This window comes from Arvicola amphibius, chromosome 1 (genome assembly GCF_903992535.2).
Source record: "Arvicola amphibius chromosome 1, mArvAmp1.2, whole genome shotgun sequence".
In the NCBI taxonomy this organism is placed as follows: Eukaryota; Metazoa; Chordata; class Mammalia; order Rodentia; family Cricetidae; genus Arvicola; species Arvicola amphibius.
The window spans coordinates 111,223,375-111,234,614 of record NC_052047.1 but is presented as its reverse complement, the minus strand read 5'-3'; the positions used below and the strand labels follow the sequence as shown (position 1 = coordinate 111,234,614).

Sequence of the window (11,240 nt, the reverse complement as noted above, 5' to 3'; positions counted from 1 at the left end):
ATCTCCACATGCATGTGGACCTGCACACACATGAAAGAAAGAAAACTGGGATGAAAGGAACTTCCCCAACCAGAGAAAGAATTACTAACTGCATATAGTGTTTTTTCCTGTAAGCCCAGCATCTGGGAAACTGAATCTGGAGAATTTCCAGGAGTTTAAGGCCAGCATAAGCTACAGAATGCGAGTAATATCTCAAAGGAAAAAAAACTGCAAAAAAAATATAGCTAATATATTTACGTGGTGAGAAGCTAGAACCTTCTCCTTGAGATCAAGGAGACAAGGATTCCTCTTGTGACATTTTAAGCATCACCCTAGAAGTCCTAGCTCATGCAGTAAAACGAGGTATACAGAGTGAGAGGAAAGAATGTCACTGTTTAGAGATGACACAGGCTTCTAAGTAGAAAAGCCGAACAACGAAACCCTCTGGAACTAGTAAGGGATTCCAGCAAGGTTCCAAGATTACAGGGATGCAAAAGCCAGGTGCTTTCCTATGTCAAGCAATGAACAAGTGGGATAGAATTGGAAATTTAAAAGTACAACTGGGTCAAGGAATTGTCTCTGCAGGTAAATGTGCTTGCTACCAAGCCTGATGGTCCTGAGCATCCTGGGACCCACTTGGTAAAAGACTGAACCAACTCCTACAAGTTGTCCTCTGAGCTCCACAAGTGAATACACCACACACGCATGCATGCACACCCCCCCCCCCCAATGTTCATAAAGCGCTTAAAGGGAAAGGGGCTGGGGGTGTAGCCCAATTGGCAGAGTGCTTGTGTAGAATGCATGGAGTCCCAGGTTTGGTCCTTAACATAAAAATCAGGTGTGGTAGTGCATGCCTGTAATCTCAGCACATGGGAAATAGACCAGGAAGAACAGAAGTTCAGAGTCATCCTCAGCTACTTATCAAGGTTTCCCCATTTTAAAAAAAAAGGGTCTGGTGAGATGGCTCAGTGGCTGTGAGCGATGTACCGCTGCACTTGGAGAGGACCCGAGTCAACTCCTGGCCTCCTCTGGCCTCCATAGGTACCAGCTTTGGCACATGGTGCACAGACGTGCATGCAGGCAAAACACCCATGCACATAACATAAAAATAGTTTAAAAAAACATGAAAGGGGGAAAAAAACTGAAATATCTATGATTGTATACTGTTCTAAATAAAGTGTCTTGTGAAAGAAAAGAAAAAATGAATATTTAAAATGAGATGTAATTTTAATTACGGGTGGGACAGAAGCCAAGAGAAAGGTCAGAATTCTCTCTGTGCAACCTGAAAGGGTATGTTCTCGAGGCTTCTTAGAGAAAGCAAACCATCACCTTGCTTCTTTTTTTTTTTTTTTTTTTTTTTTTTGGTTTTTCGAGACAGGGTTTCCCTGTAGTTTCTAGAGCCTGTCCTGGAACTAGCTCTTGTAGACCAGGCTGGCCTCGAACTCAGAGATCCGCCTGCCTCTGCCTCCCGAGTGCTGGGATTAAAGGCTTGCGCCACCACCGCCAGGCCACCTTGCTTCTTTGTAGTTAAGCTGATCATCCGCTTGGATCAGAAGAAACATTGTATTCCATCAGGGAAACCCCCGGCCCTGGGTAGACAGCTACAGCGGCCAGGGAAAGACAGAATTCTGCCCACATGTAGCTGGTCTTCCCAAAGGAATCTCATTTCAGTGCAGGTGGCTCACTGAATACCAGGAAAGAGCCTTGAACTGTGGGAGAACTAACTGGTCAGCCTCAGAAAAAACTATCTTTGCAGAGACCTGGGCTGGTACTGAGACCAAAGGTAGAGAACTGCTTTTAAACCCCAAACCAGGGTGAGGTCTTGGGAGAATGTCTTTACAGCAGTTACTATTCTGGGCATTGATTTCAAAGAAAAATTAGCTCCAAAACCGAATGTAGAGGAAGATAAGAGTCCAGATTAGGTTCCTAAGTCTGTGTGCAAAGCTAAGAAGGTCTCACAGAAAAATCATACGCTCTTTGTAAGCACAGGCTGCCCCCAAACTCAATGCACAGCTGAGGATAATGGGAAACTTCTGATCTTCCTGCCAATGCTTCTCAAGTGTTGGGGTTATAGGAGTGTGTTGTCATACACCAGTCTTGTTTGGTGCTAAGGGTTCAAACCCAGGGCTTCATGTATGCTAGGCAAGTACTCTACTAATTGAGCCACACACCCCAACGCAAGAATAGAGTTTTTTAAATGGTGAAAAAAATGTCAACATAAGTCTCCTGAAATACACAGAAAAGTAAATGTGAAATTAATCTTTCAGTTGCAGAACATGAACAAGTGGAAATATCAAAGTTTTAAAACGTTATGCTGGAGCCGGGCGGCGGTGGCGCACGCCTTTAATCCCAGCACTGGGGAGGCAGAGGCAGGCGGATCTCTGTGAGTTCGAGACCAGCCTGGTCTACAAGAGCTAGTTCCAGGACAGGCTCCAAAGCCACAGAGAAACCCTGTCTCGAAAAAACCAAAAAAAAAACCAAAAAAACAAAAAACAAAACGTAATGCTGGGCTGAACATACATACCTTTAATCCCAGTGCTTGGTAAGCAGAAGCAGGTGGATCTCCATGAATCTAAGGACAGCCTGGTCTATGGAGTGAATTCCAGGCCAGCCAGAACTTCATACTCTCGGTTAAAACGTGTGTGTGTGTGTGTGTGTGTGTGTGTGTGTGTGGGTGTGTGTGTGTGTGATGTACTGGGGCTGTGTCTTATTTAATATTACTTATGTTATGATGAGATACCATGACCAAAAGCAAGATGGGGGACGGGTCTATGTGGCTTATGTCTCTGTGTCGCTGTTCATCACTGAAGGAAGTCAGGACAGGAGTTCAAACAGGGTAGGAACTGGAGAAGGAGCTGATAATGGAGGCCATGAAGGGCTGCTGCTTACTGGTTTGTTCCCCATGGCTTGCTCAGCCTGCTTTCCTATAGGACCAGGACCACATACCACTATGTATGTGAGTATACATTGTAAGCTGATCTCTTTCCTATAAACCACTAATTTGGAAAGTGCCTTACAGGCAAATATTATGGAGGCATTTCTCATTGAGGCTCCTTCCTTTCAAGTGACTCTGGCTTGTGCCAAGTTGACATAAAACTAGCCAGCACAAGCTGGAGAATGACTCAGCCATTAAGACCTCTTGCTGCTTGGTTTCCAGCATCACATTGGGCTGTTCACAACCACCTGTAACTCCAGCTCCAAGCGATCTGACGCCCTCTGCTGGCCCCCATAGCCATCTGCACTCAGGTGCACATACCCACACGCAAATGCAGAGACACATAAATAAAAATGTAAAAATCTTTTAAAATATTAGGCTTTCAGCCGGGCGCTGGTGGCGCACCGCCTTAATTCCCAGCACTCGGGAGACAGAGGCAGGCGGATCTCTGAGTTCAAGGGCCAGCCTGGTCTACAAGAGCTAGTTCCAGGACAGGCTCTAGAAATTACAGGGAAATCCTGTCTCGAAAAAAAAATATTAGGCTTTCTTTCTTACATTTAATCTAACATGACACATATTATATTTGGTTATTTTTTGTTAGAATGAAGATCTTATTTATTTTAATAAATATTTTCAGATATTACAGCTTTTATTTTTTGCTTGGTGTGTGCATGCATGGTGTGCATGTATGTGTAAGGTGTGTGTGTGTGTGAAAGAGAGAGAGAAGAGAGAGAGATAGAGAGAGAGAGGCACATATTGGAGAGTGGTCAGGAGAGAGAGGGAGAGAGAGAGAGAGAGAGAGAGAGAGAGAGAGAGAGAGAGAGGCATATATGGAGAGTGTCAGGTGCCCTCTATGGCTAGGTCCTTCACTAACCTGGAGCTAGTCTGGCGACTGGTCCCATTGATCCTCTGTCCCTGACCACCCCCAGCACTGAGGTGACAGGGCACACACACAACTACCTTTGTCTTTTTAATGTCTATTCGGGGAGGCTTGAACTCAGGTCCCTTATGCTTGTGAAACAAGCACTCTTACCTACTGAGGCCATTTCTCCAGCCCCTTCAAAAAACACATTTTTGAAACATAAGTATGCTTAACTATATTATAGAATGTTTTATTTAAGACTCACCAGTTCCTGTTGATTTAAGGAAGCAGTAAGAACTTCTCCCCATATATAAAACTAAGCACTTGTAATATGCCAGTTCCTCGTTTGTTTTAAAGGAAGTCATTTTTGCCAACATGGCACTATCAAATCACCAGCTCTTAGGGGCATGTCACTGTATTGCATTCCCCAAAAGACTTCATTCTGCAAGGTTACATGGACCTTCTTAGTTCTGGTCTGTCTGAAAAAAAAATATTGACCAGCGTTTACATATTATGAGACTATTGTAATTTTTGCAGAAATAATTTTATATAAAACAATATAACCCGGATGAATGGGAGTACCCTCTTAAACAAAAGGGATCATCCCCTGTATCCAGTTTCATAAGCAAACCTTTTAGCTTAGATTGTCAGGTTCTGTCATAGCTCCATAGTAGGTAGAAAAAAATCAGCTACCCAGAACCAGGCAGTTCTGTTTAACGATAAGCTACTTTGCATATTTCACTAGATGACCACCTATAAATCAGGTTCAGCCAGACTCAGCCCCAAATACAAGCACTCTGAACTACAAAACAGTAAGAGATGCTTCTCCATAGTGGCCCACAGGGAGACTACAGAACAGGATTTTTAAGAACAGCCCTAGGCACAGTGGAGATAAATTTTGTCATTAACAGGATTATGCTATTATCTTAAGAAGTCAACGATGACCCATACAACAAAAGGCCCAGATTGCCCCGGTGAGGAAACCTGAGGAACCAGGTTCTGGTTCTGGCACCAGTATTACTGATGACTTTGAAGCCTGACAATTTATCATACCTGAGGAGGGAGAGGAGGACTTCTCTAAGCTTTCACCCAGCTCTCATGTCCCATGATTCAATTGTTGTGCATAGGTGGATTTTATTTTTTACATTCTAGTATTTTTTTATTATGAAGGTTGATGCTTTTATGCTCAGTGGACATCAAGAATCTCTCAGGATTTTATCATTAAGACTTCATTACTTATTTCCCAGAAAGAGCGCTAAGGCAGAAACCTGAGATGTTCCCAAGGTAGGTGTGTTTGCCGCCATGTGAATATTTGGAAGCCTGGAATAGCAGCATAAATCCTTTGCTTACTTTTGAGATAAACTTGTGCTCAGTTCCCCCATGCACCATCCTGACCCCACTAGGCTTCCTGTCTCCGCCCTCTTCATGGCTGCATGCTTTCGTCTTCCTAAATTTTATGCTCAAATTCTCTTTCATGAACAGAAAGTGATGGGGGGCTTCTTGGAAATGCTCGGTAGAAAAGCCTCCTCATTGATGTGTCTTCAGACAGGACCCCGCTCTAGGAATTACCCAAACTCTCATCAAAACCTAGAATCTTAACTACCTGTGATATATACAAATCACTCAGATTTCATCTGGGTCAAGAGCTGAGATATACTTTAAAATTATTATTTGGGGGTAAAAAAAACATGACTCAAAATTCTGCATAAATGGCTTTGACATCTGCTTTACTTTTGAGCAACCTGACTGTTCAGGTTTCATCTTGGTTGCTGTGATACACTCTGACCAAAAGCAACTTAGGGGACCAAAGGGCTCCTCAGTTTACAGTTACAGCCCATCATCCAAGGAAAACCAGGGCAGGGACCCCAGGAGCAGGAGCTTGAAGCAGCAGACATGGAGAAACACTTGCTTACTGATTCGCTCTCTGGCTTGCTGGTTCGGACTTAGCCAGCTTTTTCTGCTGTCCAGGATCGCCTCCCAAGACAGGGTGCCTTCCACAGTGGGGGCGGGTCTCCCAATGCCAATTAAAAGTCAAGGCAATATCTTAGGGGCTGGAGGAATGGTTCAGCTGTTAGGAGTGCTTGCTACCCTTGCAGAGGACTGGACTTGGTTCCCTGCAGATACTGGGCTTGGTTTACTTGGAACTGCTTGTATAGCTCAGTTCTAGAGGAGCTGACCCCCTCTTCTGGCCTCTGTGGACACAAGGCACACATGGCGTGGTGGTGCACATACATACATCAGGCACTCATACATAAAGTAAGAAAAACAAAATAGACAATATTTCAATACAGGCCCACGGGCCACCAGATGTAGACAATTATTCTCTCAGGTGACTCTATGCGGTGGCCAAGGTGGCAGTCAAAGTTAACCAGGACACTGGCATAGCTTCATTTAACCTGTTGCTGTAGGCAAAAAGGCCATCATCAAAATAAGTGGTGCAGGCTGTTTTCCCATTTGCCAGTTGTTCTGTTTTGACACAAGGTCTCATGAGTCTCAGGCTAGCCTAGGATGACCTAAATTTCTGGTCTATTTGGTGCTGGGGTTTGAAATCCAGGGCTGAACCACATTCCCTGTCCCCATTGGCTGGGTTTGTGACTTTGTCCTACCTGCCCTTTTCTCTTAGCCTGGCTTGGGGATTTCCTAACTAGTTTCTCTCTCAGCAGCTTTTTTTTTTTTTTGACAGATTTTTGGCTCCTGTTTAATCTTCCAGAGATTTCTGTCTTGTGTTAGTTATTGTGGGTCATTTGGTCAGTAATTTGGACTCTCCATTTCCCGTCCCTCCATCTCAGTTTGGAATTGTCACTACATCACTATCCTCCCCCAGCCTCTTAGGAGCATGCTGTTCCAGGCAGTCAGTCCTTTTCCAGTCAGTCCTACTACGGCTTCTTACAACCTTGTCCTCTTCACCTGCACTCCAGCCCCCCAACCCCTCAGCCCCCCAGCACCCTGCCCTCCAGCCCCCCAGCCTCCAGCCCTCCCAGCCTCCCAGTCCCTCAGTCCCCCGCCCTCCCAGCCCCCCAGTTCCCCAGCCCCTGCTTTCCAGCCCCCCAGCCTCCAGCCCTCCCAGCCCCCACACCCCCTGTCCCTCAGCCCCCAAGTTCCCCAGTGCTCCCAGTCCCCAGCCTCCCAACCCCCCAGCCCCCAAGCCCCCCGCCCTCCAGCCCCCCAAACCCCCAGTTCCCCAGCCTCCCAATCCCCCAGTCCCCCAGTTCCTAGCCCCCAGTCCCCAGCCCCCCAGCCCTCCCAGCCCTCCTAGCCCCCCAAGTCCCCCAGCCCCCTGCCCTCCAGCCCCCCAGCCCCCCAACACCCCAGCTCCCAACCTCCAAGCACCCCAGTTCCCAGCCCCCCAGCCCTCCCAGCCCTCCTAGCTCCCCAAGTCCCCCAGTCCCCTGCCCTCCAGCCCCTCAGCCCCCCAACGCCCCAGCTCCCAACCTCCAAGCACCCCAGTTCCCAGCCCCCCAGCCTCACAATCCCCCAGTCCCCCCCCCCCCAGTCCCCAGTCCTCAGCCCCACAGCCTCCCAGCACCCCCAGTCCGGGCAGTCATTTCTGATTCCAGTTTCTCATCTCTTCACAAAGATGGGAACACACCAGAATCTGGTCTTAAAGGCTGTTTTTCCATCACCCAGAGAGGGTTGTAGAGCTCCTGCTATGCTCAGGTAGCAAGTTAGGTTTGGTGGCACACTGCTAGGATCCAGCCTCAGCTGTCTAACAAATGTCAGGCCAGCAAATACACAGTGAGACCCAGTCTCAAAATCACAGACAAATGGAGAGCATGGCGCCGGCGTGAGCTAGTCTTGCCGATAAACATCTACTTTGTTTGCTTTGCTTCACCTCTTTTTTTGTGTAGTTTGCCAAGTCCGGGACTCCTAAATTTCTCCCTGAGAAAGTCGCTTTAGAGCTGCAGCTCTGGTGGAAGCCTAAGGAGCATGCCCGTGAAATCTCAGGCTTGCTCCAACTTCAGCAACTGGGCTTCGAAGACGTGAATGTTTGGATTGTCCACTGAGGGGGGGGGGTATAAACTAGATTTTCTATGAAGTGCAGAAAAAAGAGAGGCTCCTTAAGTATCCATTTGCGAGGAAAAAAGAGAGCAGTTAATTCTGGGACGGATGCATTGCTTGGACTTTTAAAAAGCAAACCTTTAGGCCGGGCGGTGGTGGCGCACGCCTTTAATCCCAGCACCCGGGAGGCAGAGGCAGGCGGATCTCTGTGAGTTCGAGGCCAGCCTGGTCTACAAGAGCTAGTTCCAGGACAGGCTCTAAAAAAAAAAAGCTGCAGAGAAACCCTGTCTCGAAAAACAAAAACAAAAAAAAAAAAAAAAAAAAAAGAATAAAAAAAAAAAAAAAAAAAACAAAAAAAAAAGCAAACCTTTAACTGGTACAAGATAGTCTCTCAAGGGGACATAGGAAGCAAGCGAGGCTCAGAGAGGGTTCGGAAACTTGCCTGAGGACACCAAGCAAGGGAAAAATGAAAGCCAAGCTTGGCCCCAGTAAGCATTTACAGTGGCAGCGCAAGCATTCCTTCCCTGCGGCCTAGGTAACTGGCTAACCACAGGGTCCCCAGAAAACCCTTTGAGGTACTTTATACCAAAGGTTAAAGGTAGTGGCCATGTAGCTCAAGGCACTTTGCTGATCACGTGCAAGGCCCTGGATTCAGTGCCCCCATCACTCACACACACACACACCACACCACACACACACACACACACACACACCGAGAGAAGAGAAAGAGAGAGAAAGAGAAATGTAATAAAAGTTTTGATCAAGAAAAGAGAAAAAGGGATGTTCTCTCTCTCCCTTGCCTTCCCCCTTCCTCCCTTCCTCCCTTCCTTGTTAGATGGTACTGTTTGGAGACAGTTTTACTGATAGTCCAGGCTCCCTTGAACTCACAGCTATTCTCCTGCTTCGGCCTCTGGAACGCTGTAATTACAACTCTCAGGCATCACCGCAGCACCTCTACCCAAATGACTATAACCCTGTTTACTTTTCAGTATGAGCCCCAAAACTAAGCAGATGTCTTTAAGACATGAATCTCGAAGAAAGTAGATCAAACCTGCTCTTTTATTTATGTATTTATTTATTTAATCTGGACAAACTGATAAGCACGCCTCTGTTCTAGGTGAAAGAGGAAACGATGGACAACAGAAGCTACTCCAACCCTCCAGACAGCCTCTCCGTCTTCTCCGAGTCTGCCCACTTGCCACTGTCCAGGCCCTTCTACCTGGACCCCATGGTCACTGTCCACCTGTGCCCCGAGGCCCCTGTGCCGCCCTCTTACACGAACGAGCTGCCTCTGCTGCCCTTTACCGGCGATACCCTGATCATGGACAATTATGGGGACCCGTACCCCTTCCCCTTCCCCATGCCTTACGCCAACTACAGGCGCTGTGACTACGCCTACGGGCCCCCTTCATCCAAGAGGAATGAGCGCGAGAGGCAGCGAGTCAAGTGTGTGAACGAAGGCTATGCCCGGCTGCGGCGACACCTGCCCGAGGACTACCTGGAGAAGCGACTCAGCAAAGTGGAGACCCTCAGAGCTGCCATCAAGTACATCAGCTATCTGCAGTCTCTCTTGTACCGGGATGAGACTGAGGCTGGGAGGAACCCTCGGACCACCAGTTGTGGCCCCCTAGACCCGTCTCTGAGAGTCATTTGAGTTGGTGCTTTCCTAAACTGACTCTCCTGCAGCGGCGTCCAGTAGATTCTCATATACGTGGTTTGAGGAAGGGGACAACAGTAGCCCCACTACCAACCTTCCTTAAATGTTGCATCTCTGGGTTCCAGAGACACTAAATTATCCCTTGCAGACTGAGACTCCCATGCCGGCCTTACTGCTTTGAGTATTCTGAGGGTACAGAGTGCCCGGGGCGTCTCCGCACCACCCACCCCACGCTTCATACAGCCTTGGCCAAATATATGCTCCAAAGTACGGGATTGTCTCACACTTGGTAAATATTTGTTGACACGATCTTCCTGTTCCGATCCTGTCACCTGTGCCGGGACCACGATTAATTTCCATACCGGATTCTGTTCTCAACGGGCTCTACCCTCGTTTTGAAGCCGTTTCTTTCCTTATCTTTTGATGCATGACGTGTGTGTCCTGTAAGTCAATGTGTGTACATGAGTGTGAAGTTCTTAAAATATTGTTGCTCAAACTGACGAATATTTTTGATTACTGCCATTGAATGCACCCACTTAGTTTACTTTGTGTTTTTTTTTTTTTTCCTTTTCCCTCTAACTATGTAACTCACAGAGATCTACTTGCCTGTGCTTCCAGAGTCCTAGGATTAAAGTCGTGTGCCACCGTGCCTGGCTTCGCTTGCCTTTCAAAGCTCCATATACTTTGACATCCCCACAAAAGGGAAGCACAGTCTTGCAAACACACCCTTCTCTCTTTACTCTTCCATTCTAACTGGAATGTTTCCCGTCCCATCACTAAAACCCCATAGTCTCATTCAGTAACCGTTTCTGGCTGCTCCTGTCACTGGTCTTTTTTAGACTCAGATTTGAGGCAGGTGTCTGGGCCACAGTCATCCTGGTGACTGCAGAACTGGCTTTGGGAGAGCTTCATCACTGAAGGCACTTTGAGTTGCCAGAGGAAACACAACCCAAACTGTCATAACTAATGCAGAGAGTGTACTCCCTCGTGAAACCGAAGGACTGAACAACCCAACAATCCATCATTTTCAAATCTCCCCACACCAGCCAGGAGTACAAGCAGCTGGAGAGACGGCTAAGTGGTTAAGAGTACTTGCTGCTCTTGCAGAGGACCCAGGTTTGTTTTTTAGCATCTACATGCTGGCTCACAACTGTCTATAACTCCAGTTCCAGGGGATCCAAAGCCCTCTTCTGGCCTCTGCAGGCACCAGGCATGCCTGTGGCACACATACATACATGCAGGCAGAATACTCATAAACATAAAATGAAAATAAATGAACATTTTAAGTCAATAGAGAATGCCCTGGGAGGGAGCCGTGGGCTACTTGAACTACTGTCCCTCGGAGCCTGGGTCTAGCTCTATGACATTCTCAGGAAATAGCTACCAGGATCTCCTAGAATTAGATGCCTTCCTATTCCTGCACAAGAAGAAGATAGTCTGTACATAGTTTCCAGCTACAGTCTTGAGACTCATACACGCCTGTTTGCTTTCTTGGGTCGGCTCCACTGAGTCACCTATGCGACCACCTCAGCACACCAGTCTTTTGTGGGTACAGACATGAGAGTGGAATCTGGACTTCTTTATCTGCGGTTTTTCAAGACAGGGTTTCTCTGTGTAACAGCTCTGGCTGTCCTGGAACTCGCTCTGTAGACCAGGCTGGCCTCGAACTCACAGAGATAAACCTGCTTCTGCCTCCTGAGTGCTGGGATTAAAGGCGTGCACTACCACCACTGCCCAGGCTTCTTATTTATTTTTAATGATTTATTTATTTTATGTGCACTGGTGTTTTGCCTGCATTTTGTCTGTGT

General features: G+C 47.2%; 1 protein-coding gene across 1 annotated transcript; it reads left to right on the top strand.

Annotated features, from left to right (window-relative positions):
- Positions 1-8,907: 8,907 nt before the first annotated feature.
- Ascl3 (achaete-scute family bHLH transcription factor 3) lies at positions 8,908-9,819 on the top strand. The gene has a single exon (XM_038317739.1). It carries the CDS (start codon positions 8,908-8,910, stop codon positions 9,427-9,429), a length of 522 nt encoding a protein of 173 aa, XP_038173667.1. The 3' UTR covers positions 9,430-9,819.
- Positions 9,820-11,240: the final 1,421 nt, after the last annotated feature.

Excerpts from the sequence above, each read along its gene's own strand:
- Ascl3 (XM_038317739.1), top strand. The coding sequence starts at position 8,908 with ATGGACAACAGAAGCTACTCCAACCCTCCAGACAGCCTCTCCGTCTTC.